General features: G+C 56.5%; 2 protein-coding genes across 3 annotated transcripts; one reads left to right on the top strand and one right to left on the bottom strand.

Annotated features, from left to right (window-relative positions):
• The first annotated feature begins 217 nt into the window (after positions 1 to 217).
• LOC115915268 (gamma-secretase subunit Aph-1b-like) lies at positions 218 to 5,049 on the top strand. Its single transcript, XM_030968564.1, has 7 exons — positions 218 to 419; positions 1,452 to 1,622; positions 2,707 to 2,780; positions 2,952 to 3,074; positions 3,425 to 3,552; positions 3,781 to 3,904; positions 4,139 to 5,049. The coding sequence occupies exons 1-7, from the start codon at positions 307 to 309 to the stop codon at positions 4,174 to 4,176; spliced, it is 771 nt and encodes a 256-aa protein (XP_030824424.1). The 5' UTR covers positions 218 to 306; the 3' UTR covers positions 4,177 to 5,049.
• A 716-nt stretch (positions 5,050 to 5,765) lies between these two features.
• LOC115915414 (carbonic anhydrase 9-like) lies at positions 5,766 to 21,098 on the bottom strand. Of its 2 annotated transcripts, none has more exons than XM_030968805.1 (12): positions 20,923 to 21,098; positions 14,067 to 14,090; positions 12,742 to 12,912; positions 10,435 to 10,577; positions 9,680 to 9,772; positions 9,371 to 9,437; positions 9,043 to 9,200; positions 8,750 to 8,885; positions 6,623 to 6,646; positions 6,418 to 6,462; positions 6,187 to 6,280; positions 5,766 to 6,044 (listed from the first exon to the last, which is right to left on the bottom strand). In XM_030968805.1, exons 1-12 carry the CDS (start codon positions 21,041 to 21,043, stop codon positions 5,981 to 5,983), a joined length of 1,140 nt encoding a protein of 379 aa, XP_030824665.1. In that variant the 5' UTR covers positions 21,044 to 21,098; the 3' UTR covers positions 5,766 to 5,980. The 2 variants fall into 2 exon arrangements, with proteins under 2 accessions (XP_030824665.1, XP_030824666.1); XM_030968806.1 differs by having other exon boundaries at positions 5,790 to 6,044; positions 6,418 to 6,444.
• Positions 21,099 to 21,774: the final 676 nt, after the last annotated feature.

The following is a 21,774-nucleotide window of genomic DNA, read 5'->3' as shown; positions in this document are numbered from 1 at the left end:
GTCACACCGTGCGCCGGAGAGCCTTCACCAGACGCTTCTGGAGCTCTGCCAGGCTGGTGCTGCGAACCATTCCTCCGGGAGGCCGTCCCGGTGTCCGCCCGCCCTGCCCGGACCTTTCCCGGCATCCAACGCCGCCCGTGACTGACGGGCCCGGGCCCGCCCCGGGACGCGGCTTCCGGCGGCGGCGGCGCGCGCACGTGTGACGTCATCGGCCCCGGAAGGGCGGCGGAGGGGGAAGGGGCCGCGGGGCCCGTCCGGTCCGAGCTCCGGCTCCGAGCCCGGTCCCGTGCCCCCGCTCCCGCCGAAATGACGCTCGCCGTCTTCTTCGGGTGCACCTTCATCGCCTTCGGGCCCGCCTTCGGCCTCTTCATCTTCACCATCGCCCGCGACCCGCTCCGCATCATCATCCTCATCGCCGGGTCAGTCAGCCATGGGCGCTCCGGTGCCGCCGGGCTGCGGGACCACGATCGGCTCCGGGAGCGGCGTGAGCGGGGCGGGGCGCTGGGACCAGCTCTGGTGCTGCTGCCGGAACGATGGTGGCGAGGGCGCTGATTCTGCTGCTGGTGCTGGTCCCAGTTCGGGTGTAGTGGGCTGCTGGTCCCAGTGCCTCAGCACGATCGCTGTAGTCGCGACAGGGGAGCTGGTACCAGTGCCGGTGCTGGTACGGTATGGGCGTGACAGGGGTGCTGGTACCAGTATGGGTGTGACAGGCTGGTGATGGCATCAGGGCTGTGATAGGCATGTGACTGGTGCTGGCTGAGGCACCGTGGTGGCTGCAGCAGGCACGCCATTGCTCACACTGGTGCTGATGTGGGCTCACTGGAGTCACCAGTGCTCACACTGGTGCTGATGTGGGCTCACTGGAGTCACCAGTGCTCACGCTGGTGCTGATGTGGGCTCACTGGAGTCACCAGTGCTCATGCTGGTGCTGTTGTGGGCTCACTGGAGTCACCAGTGCTCCCACTGGTGCTGATGTGGGCTCACTGGAGTCACCAGTGCTCACACTGGTGCTGCTGCTTGCATGACAGGAGCACCAATATTGTTTGTTGCACAGCACATTGTAGACATGACAACTCATACAGTACCAGTGGAGGGTTGGTAATGGTACTGGTGCGTGTGTGTGCTGAGAAACTGGTACCAGTACCACTGTGGGACCAGAAGGATGCGGTACTGGAAGTGGTACTGGCATGGATATAAGCCTGGCACAGGTGCTGCTACTGCTGTGGGCACAACAGGGGCACTGGTGCCAGTTCTGGTGACCAGTGGGGCAGGTGTGCAGGCGCAGCACAGCAGTGAGACCCATCTGGGCACCACCTGCCCAGCACCAGTACCAGAGTGGCACTGGTGCTGGTTGGAGAGTGGGCATGGCTGGGGCACAGCTGCCAGTGCCAGTCCCAGCACGGCAGGGGCTCTGACACAGCACTGGTGCCAGCAAGCTCTGTCTCTTACAGGGCTTTCTTCTGGCTGGTGTCACTGCTGCTCTCATCCCTCATCTGGTTTATCGCAGTGAAAGCCAGCGACCCCCAGGATGAGCGGCTGCAGAAGGGGCTCCTGATTTTTGGGGTGATGTTCTCTGTGCTGCTGCAGGAGGCCTTCCGCTTCCTCTACTACAAGCTCCTCAGGTAATGGCATCTCCCCCACTGTGCCAGCACTGCTGGATGCTCTTCCCAGCTGTGGTGGTGCCAGGTTTTGCCTGTGAGCTGCTGGACTGGGGGGAGTGTCAGGTGTGGTGGGAAGCTGCCTCAGTGCTTACCCTGAGCACGTGGGTGGCACTTGTTTCGGTGTGTTGACCTTAGTGGGTCTCAGGTGGTGGGGCAGAGCAGCCCTAAGGTCTGGAGCATCTGGTGCCCTGATTGAGTAGCCTGGGTGACAGTCTCAGAGCAGCCTGGGCAGCTTCCAGCTTTCCTGATACCATTGTCTTGGAGTGCAGGGGTTTTTGCTGCCGGGGAGGACATGCTGCACCCTGTCCTGTGGATGGACGGACACTGTGCTGGGGCTGGGCAGGCAGGCACAGGGAGGTGTCCTTCATACTCCCTGGTCCTCCAGGCAGAATGCCGGTGGGGAGCCGTGTGGGCAGGCTCCCTGCAGCAGGGCACTGCCGGAGGCGGACAGGCAGGGGGTAGCAGAGCTCCACGGAGCAGCCTCTGACATAAAACCACCACGTTTCCTTTGCCTTGTGGATCTCCGGTCCCAAGCACTGCTGTCCTCCCTAGGCTGAGGACCTGCCTGGCATCCTCCTGACCTATCACACCTCTAGTTGGTACAAATTATGAAGCCTCTCTTCTCGCAGTTTCTCTCCCCACTGAATTTTTCTAACTCTTCGAACTCTTCCTGCACCTCCTCCATTGTTAGTCAACACCCTTTTTAAGTGTGGAGATCAGGTACAGCCTCCCACGCCTGCAGTGGGGCTGCTTTCCATGCGGGGGTGCTGCTTGCCTTACACCCAACGTCCTGCTCACACCAGCCCTGCTCTGCAGGGCTGGCTGGCACCCACATTCCTCTGTGGAAAATCTTTCTGTGTGGCCTCACGTGATTTTCACATGCCTGGTTTGTCTGGTGGTACAGTCACACGGACAGTCTCCGTGATGGGTGTTGCTCGGGGAGGGGGAGGTTGCCAGGAAGGTGGCATGGTGCAGAGTGAACACTGCACCGTGCCTCGGGAGATGGCTTGGCTGTGCTGGGCTCCAGTGTGCTCTCACTCCACAGGAAGGCCATTGAGGGGCTGGTGGCCCTCAGTGAGGATGGCTGCTCCCCCATTTCCATTCAGCAAATGGCATATGGTGAGTGCTGTGCAGAGTGGAGCATCCTGACCGTGGGGCAGGGGGCGAGGCTGGGCAGGGCTGAGGATGGTGCTGGGAGCAAAGGGAGGTTTCTCATGCCAAAGCTCGCTCAGAGGTGCGTGGGGTGACCCTTGGGAGGTTCAGGGTTTAACAGTGTCCCTGTCCTGGCAGTGGCTGGCGTGGGCTTTGGTCTCATGAGTGGCGCCTTCTCCATGATCAATCTCCTGGCAGATGCATTAGGGCCTGGCACTGTGGGCATCCATGGGGATTCACAGCTGTATTTCCTGACCTCAGGTGAGTAACTGGCACCCTTGGCTCACATCTCTGCCCAACCTCAGATGCAGCAGATGAGGTGCTGGAGTTTTCCCTCTTACGTTGTCTTGTCCATGCTGCACCCTCACTTACCTGAGACCCTTATAGTCCCCTGTCACATATCTCTGTGGCAAACCCTTCTTGCTGTTCCCTGTGGCCCTTCCTGCTCTTCTTTTCATGTTTCCCACATGTGGAGTCTGACCCAGCACCTCCCAATCCAGCCAAGCTGTTTCTCTACCCTCCCTTTACTGATTCATCTCCATCCCTTCCCCAAGTCTGCTGGCTAGGTCAAGTGGGTGATTCCCTGGTGACACCTCTTCTTCTCCCTGCAGCTTTTATGACCATGGTGCTGATTTTCCTTCACACCTTCTGGGGGATCCTCTTCTTTCATGGCTGCGAACACCGGCGCTGGTGGGAGATCGCAGCAGTCGTTATCATGCATCTCACTGTTTCGGGGTTGGTGAGTAACGGGGAGCAGGGCTCTGTGCTGGGACATTCAGAGTACTGGTCCCTGTGCTGGCAGGAAATAGGCTTTGGCACTAGCAAAGGGGCTGGCCCTTAACAAACCAAATCCTGAGGTTGGTGCCGCCTGTCTCACTCCATTTGCTGAGGTGATGACACTGCCACACATCCTGTCCCTGTCCTCTCCTGCCTGCTCACCCTTCTCTTCTCGTGCCTCTCTCTGCAGTCGTTTTGCAACCCGCTGTATGTGGGCAGCCTGGTGCCCTCCTACCTGCTGATGGCTGCTGCCGCTGCCTGGGCTTACCTACTCTCGGGGGGATCCGTGCAGAACCTGCGGCGCTTCCTGCTCTGTAAGTGCTCCTCCAGAGAGGGGGTGGGGGACACTTTGGGTCTCATGGGGTACCCAGACTGGTGCTGGGATGGTGACAGGTTGTCGCAATGTCTCAAGCAAGGGCATCATCCCCTTGTCTCCCAGAGCAGAGGAGCAGGTGGTTTTTGAGGCCATTGTCAAGTTATTGCCTCTCCTGGGGGAAGTGGGGTAGAGTTTGGTGAAAACTCACTGTTTCTCTTGTTGGTTCCTGCAGGTTTACGGAGCGGAGCCAGCCCCCAGCCAGGATCCTGAGGCCCAGCAGGATGTTCCGGTCCCCAGTCACCCCTCCCCTCCCCTCCTATCCTGGCGGCAGGATCGGCCATCACCTTCTTTGCAATATCTTTTCTCCTGGACTGGGGGACCCTGGCCAGCCCTGGTGGGGCAGGCACTGGGGTCCAGCTGTGGCAGCCAGCTGACCAGTGTGGCTGAGACTGGCTCACTCCAACGCCCCTTTGGGAGTCCCCATAAAACACCTCAGTTTTGGGGGACCCAACTTTGCTGGCCCTGCTGTGAGCTCAGCCCCAGTTAGCCTGCCTGTGACTGCCGGAGGCTTGAGCCCAAAGAAACCCATCGCTTCTTCCCCCGCTGCCACAGATGTGCTGCCCCCCATGCCAGGGCAGGGGGCCCGCATTGCCTCCTCACTGCAGGGTGGAGGAAGGGGCTTTGCAAAGTGCTGCCGTGCCCTGGGTCGTGGCTGACTGCTGTAGTGCTCCTTTCTCCACCTCTCTGCCCAGTCCTGCTGCCCCAGGAGCCACAGCCCTGGCAGGGCTGAGCTGGCATCCTGGTGCAGCAGGATGGTGCTGGGGGACCCGTGGGTACTGACACCATGCAGGATGGGAGGAGGAGAGGGAAAAAGACAGTGTCCAAGGACCCAGTGGGCATGGAGGGTGGTGGAGGGCTTGGGAGGAGATGCAATGCCACAGCTGTTGCCGGCACAGATTTGGGAGGGGGTTCAAGGGACCATTCCAATGGATCATTGCCCTCTCCTGTTCTTGGGGATTTTCAGGCGGGTACCAGCCCTGGTTCTGTGCCACAGGGCTGGGAGGGAGAAACTGCCATCGGGCTGAAAAGGCAGTTTTATCCACAGTGGGCTTTTATACCAATAAAATTAAGTACCACAGACAAGTGGGGTTCTGTGTGGCCTGCAGTGCTGCCCTTGTGGGGAGGGTACAAGCAGTGGTAACAATGGCTTGTGGTGGTGTGGCTGGAGGGGGATGGTCTGGCAGTTGCAGACCCTGTTTGCCTGCCGGCCTTGCTCCTGCTCTGTCCATCCTAGCAGTGGCTGAGCTGTAATTTTACAGCTTTGGGGTGGAGGCTGCTGAGGGCTGGGGATTGGCAGGTTTCTCTCCTCTCCCACACAGGGCCAGTTTATTTCGGTTTTGTCACAGCCATAAAGCTCCCTGGGACTTGGCACTAGCTCCACAGGAGCCATCATGAAAGGTGGGAGGTAGCCACGGATCTAGGGTTGTCCTGGCTAATCTAGCTGTGATAAAGCCAGAGGTGAGCTGGGTGGGGGCTGCCCAGCAAGCAACCGGTGGCTCTGCCACCTTCAGCTCTGCCTTTCTTCAGCCTTACCAAGACACAGCTATGTTTTTCCAATGCTTTGCACAAATAAGAGGAGGAAGAAGTCCCAGAGTGATGGAGGGCAGGGCTGGGCTGTAGAAGAAGCCTTGTGCTGCTTACTCTGGAGCTCTGCCCAGTGCACAGAGGCTGATGCTGTCTTTGCCGGTTGGGAAGGGGTCCCTGCCCACCCCTCTCCACTGTGATCCCAGCTGAACCAGGGTGCTCTGTCCTGCCCCACAGCTTCCCACAAAGGCAGCAGAGACAGCTGGTACCATGGGAGGATTTTACTTTTTTTTTAAGAGTTTTTACCTTTTTTATAACAAAAATATCTATTGGGGCCAAATGCTGCCCCCCAGACAAACAGTCCATGTGGGCAGCCCGTGCAGCCAAGGCGTGCTGGAGCACTGGTCTTCCTTGACCTGGGATGGGAGTGAGGGGAGGTGAGGTGAGAGGCTGAGCCAGTGGGGCTGGGACTGCCACAGAGGTGTGGAGTTTACGCAGTGTTCTCGGTGCTGGCTGCCGTGTAGATGACCTTGGATTTGGTCGGTGAGTCCAGCCTGGTGGGGAAAGAAAGGGGGAGACTGTTAGACTAGGAGGGAGGTCTTGTTGCCTGAAACCACCATTAATCTCTCGTCTTGTGGGGGCCCTGGACCCATCCTGTCCCCATGCCCTGTCCTGCTGTGTCTCCCCATTGCTCACCGTGCGTTCTGGCTGCGGTGCTTATAGATGTACAGCAGGAAGGCCAGTGCTGTGACAGCAAAGAGCACCCCGAAGAGCACAGCCAGCACATCTCCTGCAAACCAAGCACAGCCGTGTTACACTAGGGGAGGTCCCCTGCAACTACTGGCTGAGTAAGAGGAGGCAAGGAGCAGGCTGGTAGCCCAAGGGCAGAGGGGACACAAAGAACCAGCCTTGGCTGGGCACGCTTACCTGCATGAAATGAGCTGGAGTGTCCTTCTGAAAAGGAGACAAAGACTGGAAGATAAGAACCAGCAGCATGGATGCTAGAGCAGCCCTACAAACCCGCTGTGGCTGCCCGCCCCCAGCTCAGCACATGGCTTGCACAAGACCCCAGTTCCCAGGCAGGTACACCCCCTGCCCGCCTTCCCCTGCTTTGTGCCAGCCCCCCACCTACCTGCTGTTGCTGAATCATCACTACCTGTAAAGAGAGACAACACAATCAGGGCACAGCCTTTGGAGCATTTGGGGAGGGAAGTCTCAAGCCTGAAGGCCTTTGGGTTCCACTTCCAAAGTAGGGCTGCCTATAAGACTCCCATCAGCTGCCGCATCCCCAGCAGCTCACAGCATCTTGCTGCAGGAAGCCCAGCCCTGACACCCTGCCAGAAGCATAAGAAAAGGGGAGAAAAAAGGATCCCTGAACCACAGCCCACAGCTGAGCCTCACTGAGCCCAGCTAGAAAATCCCCCCGTTGTTGTTGCTACAGCCAAGGAAGCAGGCAGGGTGCTGAGCACTGCAGCACTCCATGACTGCACAGGAGACCCCAGAGAGGCACCTGGGCAGAGCCCAGCAGGCAGCAGCCATGGGGACAGTTGTCTGCAGTGAGATGGTCAGCAGCTCCCAGGGAGGAGGCAGCCACACATTGCAGGTAGGGCACCTGGCATGGGGCTGGCTTGGTGGCCCTACATGCTGGGAGGGAGCTGTGCTGGACAAATGTTTGCCCAGCATGAAAGCATGGCTTTTAAAGAGCTGCATTATCATCTGTACATGTCTCAGGTATGGTGCACAGAGTGGCACTATCTATGGGCTCTATCCAGCCACATCGCTGCTGCAGGAAAGCTGCCACCTCCACCCAGCAGCTGGGGACAGGAGGGCTTATCCCGAGCTGGGGGTGACTGGCAAAAAGATCAACAAGCAATGGCACAGAAGGTGCAGCTGCAAGCCAAACAAGATGTGATTCCACAGCACTCCATCTCAGTGCTCAGCAGCCCCAAGGGCTAAAGCAGGCAGTTAGCACTGACGTGGGGAGAAACCCCCAACAATCCTGTTGGGGGCAGGGGACCGGTAACCTCATCCAGGAGTACTAGGACATTCTCCTGGCACTTCTGGAACAAGACCTTTGTCTTTTTGTTACAGTGGGGATTTTTGTATAGAAATAGCAAATAATGAAAAAGAAAAAAAAAAGAGTAAAGTTGGCCAACTCCCCCCTTGCCCCAGTGTTGGGAGGCTTTGGAACAGCTTCTGCAAGAAAGTAGTAAAAGAAAGGCTTGGAGGTAAATGGAAAATATGATAAAGTATCTAAGAGGTTTACCAAAGATAGAGCATGCCAGCCTAACCCGATATCCTTCTTTGATAAGTGATATTCTAGACAAAGAAAATGCGGTAGATTTTATCTCTCCCAGTTTCAGTGAAGCATTTGATGCAGTGCCACATGGGAAACTGCTAGCCAGGCTGAAGACCACAGTGAATAAAAGCCTAGAGCCATTAGCAAGCAGGCTGCAGGTGGAACGGTGAGGGAAGTGCCTTGCACCACATTGTGTGGTTATTGAGGCATTGCCCAGAGGCCTGGGACCAACCCTGTGCTGTTTCTATTAGTCACCTTCACAGAAGGTGTAGAAAATGCCATCAGAACAGAAAAGGAACAGGATGTTGAACAGAAAACCCCCAGTGACCTCAGGGAGAAGCAATGGGCAAAAACTCAGCGATGCAGAGCAATAGTCACACCTGATGATTAATAGTGATTTCTTCTCATGCCTGGAAATCACCAATGCAAGAAAGGCCTTCAAGGAGAAACAGAGGGTGGGCATTCAGGGACCCCTCAGGCAGGGGACTGTGTGCCTGGCCAGGATGTGTGAGGCTGTGCTGACAGAGCACAGCCTTCAGCAGGGGTCCCAGCACTGCCCATCCTGCAGGATTTGGGGGAGGGTTGTTCACTGTGAGCTTGTACCTCCGGCAGCTCCTGCTGAATTTATCTATTGCATTTGGGATTGAAGTAGCTAGCTGGAGTGCTAGGACCTGCCTCTTTTCTCCTGACCATGCATCCCCTAGTCCTGCTACTGTTACATCTGCAAGACTCAGGATAAAAATAAGTTTCTATAAAACAGTCTTCCCCAGGCAGGGTGAAGGAAGTGCAGAAATGAGAGAGAGCAGGACCTCAAGACCATTGCTGCCACATGTCACTTGCTGGGCAGGTCTGAGCCGTGCTGTGTTTCTGTAGGATACACAAAGCACTGAATCCTGCTGCTGCCCCATTACTCTGTCCCTGCTGCTGGGAGCAGCCTGAGCACACTCAGTCACTCCTTACCAGGAGTGTGTTTCACTGAAGGGGTGGTCTGGAAACTCGCCAGCACCTGCCGCCCGTGCAGGCTCTGCACTGGCCGGTAGTTGTTCTGCAAAAGCTCGTCCTCAGGGCTTTTCAGGGTTGAAACCAGCACTGACATCTGGAAGGAGAACAGTGTGAGCAGAATAGCATGTAATGTATGAGGGAACAACATCCCGCTTTTGTGAGCAGATGAGCTGCAGAGCCCTGGCACAGGGCACCCGCTCACGGGGAGGGGCTGGGAAAGACCTCGTGTGGAGCCCATTGCCCTGACAGACCTGGTGATGAGAGAGCAGCATGGTCTGATTGAAGACTGTCCACTTGACTGTCTGGTAGCAGGGAGGGGTGGTCAGAGAGCCATTATAGTGGAAGTAGAGTTTCAGGTTGGCAGGCAGCAGACCTGCAATGTTGAATCCGGGCACCAAGGTTTCTTGTCCTGGGAGAGGAAACATAATGGGAGTGAGACTGGTACAAACCCCTTGGAGGACAGCAGCATGAAGATCATGGGCAGTGTGGCACTGGATGTGCTGCAGCTTTGCTGAGCAGCTGATTTCTCTGCTGGTCTGCAGTCTCTGACACAGAGTACGAGGTGGGACAGGGCCTTACCTACTTCTTGGATTTCATGCAGATGCTTGAGTATTTCATGGTAGTATTGGTTCTCCCCATGCCCCACCTGCAACACAGAGACCCCAGTGTAACAGGAAGGCCATGGGACAAGGCGGTGATGGCGGCAGGGAGGTACTGCTCCTTTAGAGAGGCACCCTATCCCAGTCACCCCTTCATTCTTATCAGGGTTGATCTGCCCTTTCTCCCTCCTTCTTCCAAAGTATATTTGCACCTCTGTCCATCCCCAAAACCCTGTCCAACTCTGCCCACCCCAGTCCCATCCTCCTGCTGCTGATCCATGAAACTCACCTCCAGAAAGGCTCCCAGTACAGCCAGGCCATCTGGGTGAACCATTGCCTCTGTAAAGCTGTCATACTTGGTATTGTAGTGGACCACATGGATCTGGAAGGGAAAAATGCAATCCCAGTGCTCGATGGACACCACTGGGAGATGCTTACTCCCACAGGGCTACAGCCCACTGACACAAGGGCTGTGAGACATATGCAGGTGTGATGAGTACCACTGCAGGGAAGGGAAAATGCTGTTGGGTCCAAGAAAGTCTGCTGGTGCAAAGCAGCCAGCATGAAGCTCTGCCTCCAGGAACTTCCCTGCTCATGAACAAAATCAGCACTCAGTCCTGTATAATAGGGGCTAATACTGCAGAGCTAGGCTCAGTTTGAGGACAGCAGCTAGAGAAGGAGGGATAAAACCAGATGGGAGCTGGCAGAGCAAGAGGACAGTGTGTACAGAGTAAACAGTCCCTGTAGCTCCCAAAGCAGGCTCACAGCCTCCAGAAAAGCTGGCTTCCACAGCCTGGGGACTGCCACAGCTCCTGCACCATCAGCCCAGAACCAGGCTTCGGCATGAGTCTGGCTCAGCATCGAAGTGTGGCCTGCTTCATTGAACTCCACTGCTGCAGAGCTGCCCAGGATCCTGGCCAGGAGTTACAGCCCACATCCAGCGACAGCCAGAGCCATGGCCGAGGAGCATGACAGCATTCCAGTGCCTTCTGTGCCCAGCACCATGAGGGGAAAGGTGCATGCAGCACCGTGAGGGCTCCTCACCTCGGCAGCAAAGCGGCGCCCATTGACGGTGTGCTCCGAGCCGGGTCCTGCCGGGGAGCCCCAGTGCAGGTGCAGCTGTGCAGCTCGGTACTGCTGGGCATAGCCACCAGCCAGGGCCAGCGAGTCGGGCAGCTCAAGGACAACTGCAGAGCCAGAAGGAAGAGGTCAGTAATACAACACAAAGCCCAGCCCATTCCACAGGTATGCAAAGGAGGCGTCTTGAGTGAAGCAGTCGCTCTGGGCTTCTAGAAGCTGGTCATATCAGAAAAACCTTGCTTTCCATTTGTCATGAGGCTGTGGGCAGGCCTGCCAATGTGGCAGGGTTCAGCTTCTGACCTAAGGTTGTAGGATACTGCAGTAAATATATCAGCTTCAAAAAAAGCTGCTACGAAAATGCTGGAAAGTGAAGAGCCCCTCCATAAAGACTCCTGGGGCCAGCTCCAAGCCAAATGTTATCCAACAATTAATTCAGTAAGTGAGAATAATATAAAGAGACCGTGAACAAAATTCATGGAGAAGGATACTGGCAGAGTGGTGAATATCTATGAGAGAAGGGCAAGGGGACAGGGAGCTGCAACTCTTGGCAAGCTAGGACCTTTCAAATAAAGCAGCCTGCGAGTGTATGACAGAACTGGAGCTAGTGCCACAGAAGAATTAAATATTTTGAAAGTACTTAGAGCTAAACCTTTTGCCTCTTTGGATATCATAAATTCATACTTTGATTTTTCTTTAGTGTGATTTGTCCAGCTACTTTGGACTTCTGCAACACTGTGCCAAATATAAAACTGAGTTACCTGGACATGTGGCAAAAATATCAGGAGCATGCTTGAACCCTGAGAAAGGCTGTCCTATTCTTTTAAGCACCTTTTCCTAATTTTTAATGTAAGACCTTTTCCTTTTTCCTTTATTAAATGGGGTGTCCCTTAGTTACATCACTAATAGGGCACAGATTTGAGATTAATCATGTAACAGGGCTGTGATGAGTCATTGGCCATCTCAAGTTCCTTGCCACTGGGTTCAGAGATAGAAAACTCAAATACAGGAAGTGAGAAACTGTTCCCTCCCTATGAATGTATCTGCTTTTATGCTTTTGTATAGGTAAACCATTGTCTTCTTTCTCCTAACTACCTGAGTAATTTTCAGGCCCTCAAAAACCTTATATAACATATACACTTTGTTACCAAAATGAGTAACAGTACAAATAGCTAACTAGGCTTGCAACTTTTTATTTATTTATGGCTTTTCATAAGGCAGGCCAGTGGTTGCCACAATAAAATGGCGTCTTAAAAGCCTTGTGAGAAAGTACTTCCCCTCTCCCCAATGAAAATGCTCTCACTGCTTTTCTAAACACCAAGCAACACCAGATGCCAGGGTGTCTAAAATAGCAACTACTGAGCTCAACTAGTTTAACTCTGCAGGCACATTAGGGCAGGAGGCCACAGTATAGAGCTCTGTGCATGCAGCACGCAGCTGATCTGACCATACACAGCAAGCCTGACCTGTCAAGTTTGCTGTATACACAGGTCAGCTCCATCTCTCCGGCTACCAGGGCAAGGAGGTGCCTTATCACACCATCAGCAAGTTCTTAAGGCCCTTTCTCCATAACCCTTTCTTAGCTCAGGGGCTGGCAGACATCAGCGTGCACAAAACATTCTGCCTCCTCCAAGAAAAATCTGGTAACAACCAGGTCCAACCATCCTCAGCTGTGGAAAAATGTGGTTTTCCTCCATATCTGGAATACCGAGGCTGATACTAAAATAACATGAATAAGTCGTGTCCTAAAAGTTGTTTACAAAAACCATGCTAGTATTGGAGAAGGGAAAACAAAAACCTATGAAAATTTCTTAAGATCTTGAGATAGAATCCTCAAGTACAGACAAAGGAGGATGGTCAATGTTGTGCCCTAAAAGACAGGTGTAAGTAGCTTAAAGTCTAAGCCACATCCAGAGACTGATGAGTCCTTTGAAAGGGAAATGCAGGGGAGGAACCAGTGGCTGAAAATACACATCAGAAATGTCAGGGACACATTTTTAAAGAAAATGTGGAGTTAACAAATTTCTGGAGCCGGCTCCCAATGGTTCTGGACACCTTGGGGCTTCTCCCCTTGTCCAGGAAAACAAATGGACATGTAAAATTTCTACAGCCTGTTGCTTCCCTTTTGGCCTAGAAGGCAACAGGGTCACAGCCTGCAAGACAGTCTGCTTCCCAAAGCCCAGGGGAAGGGCATCAGAGGGGCCCAGTCCTGCTGGGAGAGTCCGAGCATCCTCTCCTTGTGCCCCAGCCCCTGCAGCTGCCTCTGCCCCCCACCTGTGTGCCCATTGTTCTTCAGCTTGAGCAGCTGGTTGGCGGGCAGGCTGTATCCAGAGAGCTGAATGGGCCGCAGGTCAGGGCTGAAGATGGCCTGGGCTGTGTCAACATTGATGGGTGACTGCTTGGTGCCCCCGCACTCCGGGTAGTCCGTGCTCCAGTGCTTCAGGTCTGGAGAGAGAAGGAAGGGAGGGACTGTCAGTGAGATCCTCAGGGTGAGGAGACCTCCAGAAAGAATGTTTGGGGGTGCTGGGGAAGGGGACTTGCACTGGCCAGGGAAGTAGCCATGCACATAGGTTTAGTTTCCATGAAGTTAGCTTGGGAGCAGCTTTATGTCAACATGTGACTGAACGCAGCTGTATCAGGAAAGGTCTCGGAGCATGGTGAGCTGCCAGGAAAGTCTATTTTTGGGGTGTTTAGGAAGAGTGCAAGAAGATCATATACAAGTGGATTTGGCAAGCGGAGGAGCTGCTGCCCTGCAGCTCATCACACACTGGCTGCCCTGCACAGCCTGGCCCCTGGCAGGTACCACCCCAGTGCTGCTGGAGCAAGGTACCACAGCGCTCCTGGGCTCTGTGGCAAAGGGCCAGCTGACATGGCTGGGCTGGCTGCTGAAATGGCCACCTCTTCCCAGCACCACAGCTGGGATAAGCATGGCTGATGCCTCAGAAGCCTCCCTTTGCACCGCAGAGGGCTGCTTCTAGTGTGTCACAGGCCAGTGCAAACCCAGGCTTGTCCCCAGGCCAGCCCCTCACAGGACCCCTGTAAATATGGAGCAGGGTGTGAGCAGCTGAGCCAAACCCCAGAGTGATGGGGCAGTAAAGGGTGAATCTGCCACAGCACTGTGGTGATGCCCATCATGGGTGCTGTGGAGCAGCCCCCCAGGCCTTGCTGTAAGGGCAGGGCCAGGCAGGATGGGGAGGGAGGGTGACAGAGGGCAGAGGTGAAGACAAGCTAATCCCTGGGCTGGTCAAAGTCCCAGCATGGGCTGCAAGTCCAGCCTGGGGAGAGCAGCCTTTTCCCCCGCTTGGCACAGGGTCGGGGAGCTCTCATTCAGGGAGGAGCCCTTCCCTGAGGGTCATCCCCCATACCCACGGGGCTGGGAAAGCCCTCATTGGAGCTGCTGCTTCCTGGCGAAATCAGATCAACCTCTGGCTCTTCAGCCCATCCATGCCTGAGTGCGGGCACTGTGTCAGGGTCAGGCAGGAGGGAAGGGTGAGTCGTGGAGTGTGCATGGAAGCCTTGTAATAATTAACCACAGCTGGCTCCGTTCCAGGATCTGCTGGGTAGTAGGAAAAAAGCCGAAGTAACTGCAGGGTATTTACCTTCATAGCTCCAGTGGCTGTGGCCTTGAAAAAAAAGGAAAGAAAGAACCACATGAATGGAAGGGAAAGGTTGTCAGCAAACACACCTCTGCCAGGCAGCAGGTCTCTGGGCTCCCACTGCCTTCCATCCCCCTCCCCACCTTTGCTTTCCCACTTCTCCCTGTCCCAGCAAATGTCATGTTCCCAGAGGGTATTGCCTCCTTGGAGCACAAGTCCCTTGCAGTTGTCAGTCAGAGGGAAAACCCCAGGGCTGACATTTTCTCGTCCTTAAAAAAGAAAAATCAGAGCCACTGGCTTCCATTACTGAGCAGCTGTACCAGCAGCTGCTCCAGAGCAGCCAAAGCGTCCCACTGCCCAAATACAAGGCACTTCACAGGTGCAGATCTCACACTCACGAGGAGTTTGGACAGCAAGATGCACTGCACTGTGCAGACACCCTCCTCCCACCTGGGAAAGTTACCCTGGCACTGACAGCAGAGGAAAGAAATGAGCATTAAAACCTTCTCCTTACATCAGTGAGTGCCCCTGCACTGCGGATGGACTTTCACACGAAAATGTGCCAGGCCAAATGCTCAGCTCTTGTCCCCAGTTTTAGTTCATATGACCACCCAAATGCCCACACAGAGGTTCATAAGGTCCTACCATGCAAAACCCTTTCCTTTGGAAAAGCAGGAGGGAGGATGGGGCACCCCATGCCAGGACCTCTGCATTTCTTGTGTCACCCATGGGTCACACTGTGACCACACCAGAGCAAGGGGTGACCTGAGCTTCCCACAGCTGGTGGTGTACCAGATCTCTAGACCTAATGTGCAAATCTAGAGGGGAAAGAACCCTCCTGGGAAGGTCCTGAGAGTACCCAATACTTAAAAGGCTGGCCCTCGCACTGTCACTCTCCTCCAGGGCTGCCAGCAATGCCTGGATTCTTGGTACATCACTGGGGCTGGCCCTAGAAGTGCACCAGAACCTCTTCTCAGATGCCCCTGACCAAACACCTTAGCCATCACCAGCCCTTCTAAGCAACCAGCTCCAGGTAAAGGAATGTGGGGCTCAAATTTGCCCCAAGCAGGAAAACACAGCCCAAAAGGATAATGTGCCTGCTGATTTATCCTTACCAGCAAGCTTATCACTGCAGACAGGCTGTTGGCACTTCCCAGCCCTTGAGTGCAGGAGCAGAGAGTGCCAGGGTGGGACAGGTTTGGGGCAAAGGGGGGCATTCATACAGCAGCAATGACATGGAGGAGCATTTAAGAGGTACAGCTGAGCCCAAATATCATCTCTGTCCCTCGGTGGGGCCATATGGTGGGGTCTGCCAGCCTGGCCAGGATGCAGGAGGGTCTCAGCAGGAGCTGCTCCAGCCCCCATCCCTGCTGCAGACAAGAGTTATCGACACGCCACTGCTATTAATAGGAGTGGATTCCAGCTCAGGGGTGAGAAATGAGGAGTCAAGCTTTCCCAGGCCCAGATGTCCCATGCAAGGCCCTAAGCCCAGCAGGATCCTGCCCTGCGCTCAGTGAGGATCCAGGCATGGGCACTGCTGGGGGTCTTGGTGCATCTGCTCCTCAGCAGCGTGGGTGATCACAGCCAGGCTGGAATGGGAAGGCTGGAGGGTGCTCGGGGGCACTGTGTATCGCAGAGATGGGAACAGATCTTGGGGCTCTGTCCTGTGTGACTGGTGACTCACTTCTGACACATTTCTGATGCTCAGGAGCAATGCTTAGGAATCTCTTTGGTATTCCCAAAGGCATAGGAAGAAGGAGTAGCAAGCAGAGGACCGGGCAACCTCCCCTGCGTGCACCAGGACACGTGTGCTGTGGGACAGACTGCAGTGCCCTCTCCATGTCTGCTTGCATGGCACTGCCCAGGGATGCACCCAGCTGTGCTACAGCAAGCTGAGATTCACTTATCCTGCCCACCTTGCTCACACAAAGGGTACCTGCTACCCAGACACTGAGTTTGCACAACATCCAGAGAACATGGACCCTTCTCCAGAAACACCATATGTCTTCTCTCACACTGTTCCCACTCTCCTTCCTCTCCTGGCACTATCTGCACAAAGAAACACTCACAGTGGGGCAGTCCTGGCACAGGTAAGGCACAGCACCCCAGGGCTGGCACATGGTTCACTGCACATGCCTCTACTGGCACAGCCTGCCCTGACACCCCACTTTTTGCTCACCTCCAGGGCCTCTGCCTGGACAGAAAGCAGCTCCAACATCATATCACAGATTGAGCAATAGCCCCGTGCTGACACCTGCCCTGCTGTGTCAGCACTGTACCGATTACCTCAGGTTCCCACATCTCCCAGCACATGCCTATTCCCACAGCCGAGGGGGCTCTGGACCCTCCTCACAGCCTCCTGCCAGCTCAGCTCGGCAGCTTTGGACACCCCAAATGCTGTAACTGCACCCAGGAGCCAGTTAACCCACCCCAACACAACAGACTTCCTCAGGGATGTCTCGGCATCAAAATTAAAAGGATCCATGAGCTCTTATCCACCCACTGAAGCCCCCTTCAGTATGTTTTTCCATCCCATGGATCTGGGTGCAGTGATGGCACAGCCAGGCCACCCCCTCAGGCAGGCATCTCTCAAGGACAGGGTTGGGCCCCCCGGGCACACGCACCGAGCGCCGCAGGAGAGCGCCGAGGCGAGGCCTGGGTCCGGCTCTCAGCACCAGCCCCTGCCTCGGCACGGCTCGGAGCAGCCCTGCACCAACTCCTCCGATCCCTTCCACCTGGGGGCATTTGCAATCTCGCATCCCTTTTCCGTGAACATTAACCCACTGCCCTGCCCAAGTGCCGATTTGCATAACTCAGCCTGCCTCCCACACCTCCCGCCGGAGCACGTCTGCTCCTCCGAAGAGCCGTGCGATGCCAGGTCTCCCTCATGCCGGGCTGCTGCCGCTCGCCGCTAAAGACGTGTCTGCCCCTCGGCAGCGGGTGCTGCAGCTCTTGGCATGCCCTGCCTTTCCTCGGAGCACCCACTGGCCCGCGGGGACTGCAGAGCGCTCCCAAAAGCGTGGGGGGACACAGCCCCGGTGAGGCGATGCGCACAGCGGGAGATAACGTGCAAGAAGAGAGTTCCTTGCAGGGGTTCCAGCAGGAGAACACAACAGGGTGCTGACAGGATCTGCCTGCCCTTGCAGGCAAGAACGCCTCCGTTCCCAGCCGCCCAGAGCCCGCCGGTTCACCTGAGTGCCTCCTGCCACCCGCCTCTCCCCAGCGGCCCGCGATCCAGCCAAGTTTCCCACGAGATTCCCCCTTCACACCCTCCCTTTGTGCTTTCTCCCGCTGTTCCTTGCTCCCACTCAGCCCTCCCATTCTGGGATACAGGCTTCCCTGCAAGTGCCAGCTCCCTTCCCTCCTTGACATCCAACACCATCCAACAACACTTTCCCGCCGAGCTCAGGCGGACGCTGCCATTACCAGCGTGCTGCTCCGCATGTCCTGCAGTCCGGGAGGAAGGGTAGGAGCAGCTTTTGGCAGCGTAAGGAGCCAGCTCAACCACTGGCTGCTGTGAATTTCACATAGGAAAGGCACTGATGCAGCAAGCTGTGCCCAGGAGACCTCACCAAGGGCACACAGGGATGGACTGTGCACCCAAAGGACTCAGGATCATTTGCACAGACCAGGAGGCAACCTGCAGCAGGGCCAAACAATAAGGAAGGAGACCAAGGGTTTGCCCTATGGGTCTGCACCTCCCATCCTGACCTTTTCATATTTTAGGGTCTATGCAGTCTGAGGCTGCTGCAGAGCACCTGATAACACTGAAATGTGTGCTGCTCACAGCGTGGATGCCGCCTGACAGCAGCACAGCCACTCGTGCTGTCTGCTCGCCTTGAACTCTAGAAGCTCAATGGCTCGTGTGTGGCACATAGGACAGCAAGATCACTTCCAGCTCTTCCCTCCTGCTCTCTTAACAGCTGGGCACGCTGTGCCTGGTGCACAGCCACAGGCAGTGCTGGCATCCTGCCAGAGCCTCCTCTTCCCACTGGGACCCAATGCTGAGCCACACCTGGCTCAAAGCCCCACGGGAGGAGTTCAGCTCACAGATGCCAGACCAGGACCACCTTGCGGTCCCAGGCTACGAAGGGATCAGTGGAGCTCACGGCCCAGAAGAGAGGGTAAATAGGGTGTTATTCCCGAAGGTCAGTAGGCCAGGAGGTGCCAGGCCATGCAGAGATGCACAGAGGCAGGTCCCAAAGTAGGCACCAGCCACAGCAGCCAGGTCCCAGCCTACAAAACACATCCAAACACCATGTCCCTCTAAGGCAGTGACCTGATTGTGGAACCTGGACTGTGCCACTGTGCTTATGCTGTCCAAAGCCAGCTCTCCAGTCTGTGGCAAACATGGCACAGGCATAGGGTCTGGGCAGGGGGGTGCATAACCCAAGCATCCTTCTGCCAAGCCCCGCAGGAAGTGTCTCTATGGGAGGCTGTGCCATCCCAGCCCCATCTTTTCCCTGGTTTCTCCATCCAGACCCACCCCGTGCAGCAGCACCTGTGTACTTTCAGCCCAGGACATCACCCCATGTGCTGCCCATGGGGACACTGATCCCTCCCAAGCCTGGCTGCATTAAAGCCCCTTTGTGTTTATAAACTCTGACCCACTGCAAGCCTTTGGGATCAGCCTTTAATCTGCCACTGGCAGCACAGGTCGCTGCAGGGATTGTTCTTTGTTCTCCTGGTGGAGTATTGCTTGGGCTGTGGAGCCCAACTGTGCCAGCTCCCCCCAGGAGGGGCAAGAGTTTGAGTGGAGGAAGGCATAGGACAGGCTTTACTCCAGGGCACGTTCCTGCTCCTTCCAAACCCAGCTGCCCCAGCTAGTGTTGGGGGAAACAGGAAACAATCAGAGTGCTGTGAGAAAGGGCCATCCCAACAAAAGGGATGAAAATGGGGAAATCCCAGAGGACAGGTCAGTGCTTGGAGCTGGGGTGAGAAATGAATAAGAAGCATTAAGCAAGAAAAATAGGTTCACTTGGAGAAAAAGGACATTGGAGAATGAGCAACAAGAGGACGCTGAGAGCAAGACACATCTGAATAAGAGGGAAAGGAAGCAGGGAAAGGGAGATACTGTTTCCCAAAGACACACTTAGAGGGGGACTCAGGTCTCTGGGGAAGCCAGAGTCTTCTCAGGGAACAACCCCATGGCAAATCCCTGAGCACGTGCCGAGTCCATGGGCTGGGAAGCCACCAGCCCTACCTCATGCACTAGCCTGGAGGAAGAGGGAACCAGCTCACCACCCAGAAGAGGTGCTGAGACACGCAGGTCCTGGCAGCTGGCAGGAGCCTTGCAGGGTTCCAGCCATGACCTGCTTCCCATGGGATTCCATCCAGAACTTCAGCCTCTTTACACTGGTATAGCATGGGCTAACTTGCCTGTTCCCCGCTGATCTCCTGGCCACCTCCTTTCCCCTTCTCCATCCCAGTCCTCCCACCCAGCCATCCCAAGCCTCATGCAGTGTCCAGCCCCTTGGCCAGCGCAGCACACCGGCATGCTGAACGCCCGACACCCTCCCACCCTGTGGCCTGGGTTACTTAATCTCTGTGGCAAGAACTGTCTGCATCCCCATCTCTGTCCAGGGCTTTGCCGGCAAGAGCGGCTCTGGTAAGAAAAGTGATTCATTGGAATAACAAAAGCAGCTCCTGGCACAAAACAATTCTTGGTCCTTACCACAGGGCAGCTGTCCTGGCACAGGTCAGGACAACTCCTTACCAGGGGCAAAACCAAGGACACGCTTTGAGGCTGAGCCCGGGAAACAAACCTGTGGGCAAAGCGGGAACAAGGAGCATGAACAGGTACAACAACGTCCCTGTGCAGGACTCAGCCCCAGAAGAGCAAATCCACAGCACGCCCCCAAAATCCCGGCAGAGCGCTGGCAGTGCTGTAGCCTCCAATCAGAAAAGGGACCAAGACCTAAGACCCAGGACTTTTCCTCTGAACCTGTAACTCTGGAAGCCCCCACAACACCAGCAAGACATCTCACGGGGAGGAGGAGGGGCACACAACCCTGCAGCCCTGCGTTCTGTCACGTCCCCCGTCCCCCATTGTCAGCCCCCCTCCAGCTCTGCAGCAGGGCCAGACCCCGTTCCCAGTGGGCCGCAGGGGGACGAGGAGGGCGCAGGGCAGCCCCGCCGACATCCTGCAGGGCGAAGGGGACCGGCCGCCGTTCCCCACGCCGGGTGCGGGGCTGGAACCTCCGGGCGGTCCCGGGAGCGAGCAGGGGCTGCTTGGTGCACAGCCCTCGTAGCCCCATCTCAGGGAGCTCTGAGTCCCTCAGTCTGATGCGAGAGGGACTTAGCGAGGGAAAAGGGCTGCGGACAAAGCGAGGCCCCAGCCCCTGGGCAGGGGTCGGGCCAGTGGAGCCGCACGGGAGTTGGCGGGAGCAGGGACAAAGGCAAGGACGTGCTGGGGGGTGCAGCGCCCGCAGCTGGGCGACGATGGGGGAGCGCATCTCCGCAGGGGCACCTCATCCTGGGGCGCACCTGGAGCCCTAACACGGATGCAGCAGGAGGTACAGCAGCCCCTCCACCCCCAAACCAAGCAAGGGGAGAACTCTCTGCCATTGGGGATACCTCTCCACAAAGCACCAGACATCCCAAATCCAGCACGACTTGCACTGGGGCGGTCCACTCGTCAAAGACCCCCAGCCCAGCAAGGGAGGGAACCCTGTACATCACGACACCCCATGTATCAGAGACCCCAAACTCAGCATTGGGGTGCTGCACGCATCAGGCTGCTGAGGCACTGGCGATCCCAAACTAAGCTCCGAGGCGCCTCGTGCACGGGGACCCCAAACGAGCAGCGGGGCGCCCCACGCCTCGTGGAGCCCCGCGCACCGAGGGACCCCCCGCTCACCTTTCCCGGCGGAATGCTGGGTTTCTTCGCCGCCGTGTTCCTGTTCGGAATCGGCACGGCCCAGGGCGGGCAGGAGCAGGAGCGGGAGTAGGAGCGAGACCCGCAGCGCGGCGCGGTTCATCTCCGGCAAGTGCGCGGGTGCGGGACGGCGGCTCCGTGCCTGCCCGCCCGCCCGCCCGGCCGCACGTAAGTGAGAGCGGGCGGGGAGGAGGAGGCGGCTCTGACTCACGCCTCCGTTACCTTTTATAGGGGCTGGAGCCAAAGTCTGCCGCCGCACGGTCCAGGCAGGTGAGCCGCCCGGCGCGGGACTGCCCCGGGGGTGCCCCCAGCCCAGCCCAGTCCCCCGCCAGGACACGCGGGGCAGCCGGGGCGGGGGAGAGCTCAGTTGGCTCCTCAGCCCCTTCAGCTACGGGTGTTGCCTCTTCTCACCGACGCTTCAAGGATCCCTCACGGGTCAGAGGTCCCTCTCCCCAGCAGTTGGTGAAAGACCCCTCAGCCGTTGGGTGTCCCCTCTCCTCAGTGATGAGTGAATGGGCTCTCAGTAGTCGATATCCCTCTCCTCAGTGATGAGTCTGGGAGCTGTCAGCCATGGGTTTCCACTCTCCTCAGCAGTGGTTGTCTGCTCTCCCCAGCCATGAAGTTGGCATCCCTTGGCTGTGACTGTCCCCTCTCCTCAGTGGTCAGTCAGGGACCCCTCCATCATGGATGTCCTCTCTCCTCAGAGCTGAGTGAAGAGCCCTTTGATAGTGGCTGTCCCCTGCCCTCAGTAATGGTGTTGGGACCCCTGAGCAAAGGGCCTCTCAGTGGTGAGAGTCCACTCTCCTCAGGAATGGGTGAAGGACCCTGCTCTAT

Source organism: Camarhynchus parvulus, chromosome Z (genome assembly GCF_901933205.1).
Source record: "Camarhynchus parvulus chromosome Z, STF_HiC, whole genome shotgun sequence".
Classification (NCBI taxonomy): domain Eukaryota; kingdom Metazoa; phylum Chordata; class Aves; order Passeriformes; family Thraupidae; genus Camarhynchus; species Camarhynchus parvulus.
The sequence above is the reverse complement of the archived record's forward strand: the minus strand, read 5'-3'. Positions and strand labels throughout refer to the sequence as shown.

Excerpts from the sequence above, each read along its gene's own strand:
- LOC115915268 (XM_030968564.1), top strand. The coding sequence starts at position 307 with ATGACGCTCGCCGTCTTCTTCGGGTGCACCTTCATCGCCTTCGGGCCC. Across the intron at positions 2,781-2,951 it reads CATTCAGCAAATGGCATATG|TGGCTGGCGTGGGCTTTGGT; the intron begins GTGAGTGCTGTG and ends CTGTCCTGGCAG. Across the intron at positions 3,905-4,138 it reads CCTGCGGCGCTTCCTGCTCT|GTTTACGGAGCGGAGCCAGC; the intron begins GTAAGTGCTCCT and ends TGGTTCCTGCAG.
- LOC115915414 (XM_030968805.1), bottom strand. The coding sequence starts at position 21,043 with ATGAACCGCGCCGCGCTGCGGGTCTCGCTCCTACTCCCGCTCCTGCTC. Across the intron at positions 8,886-9,042 it reads TGCTGCTCTCTCATCACCAG|ATGTCAGTGCTGGTTTCAAC; the intron begins GTCTGTCAGGGC and ends TTCTCCTTCCAG. Across the intron at positions 6,281-6,417 it reads CTCCAGCTCATTTCATGCAG|GAGATGTGCTGGCTGTGCTC; the intron begins GTAAGCGTGCCC and ends CTTGGTTTGCAG.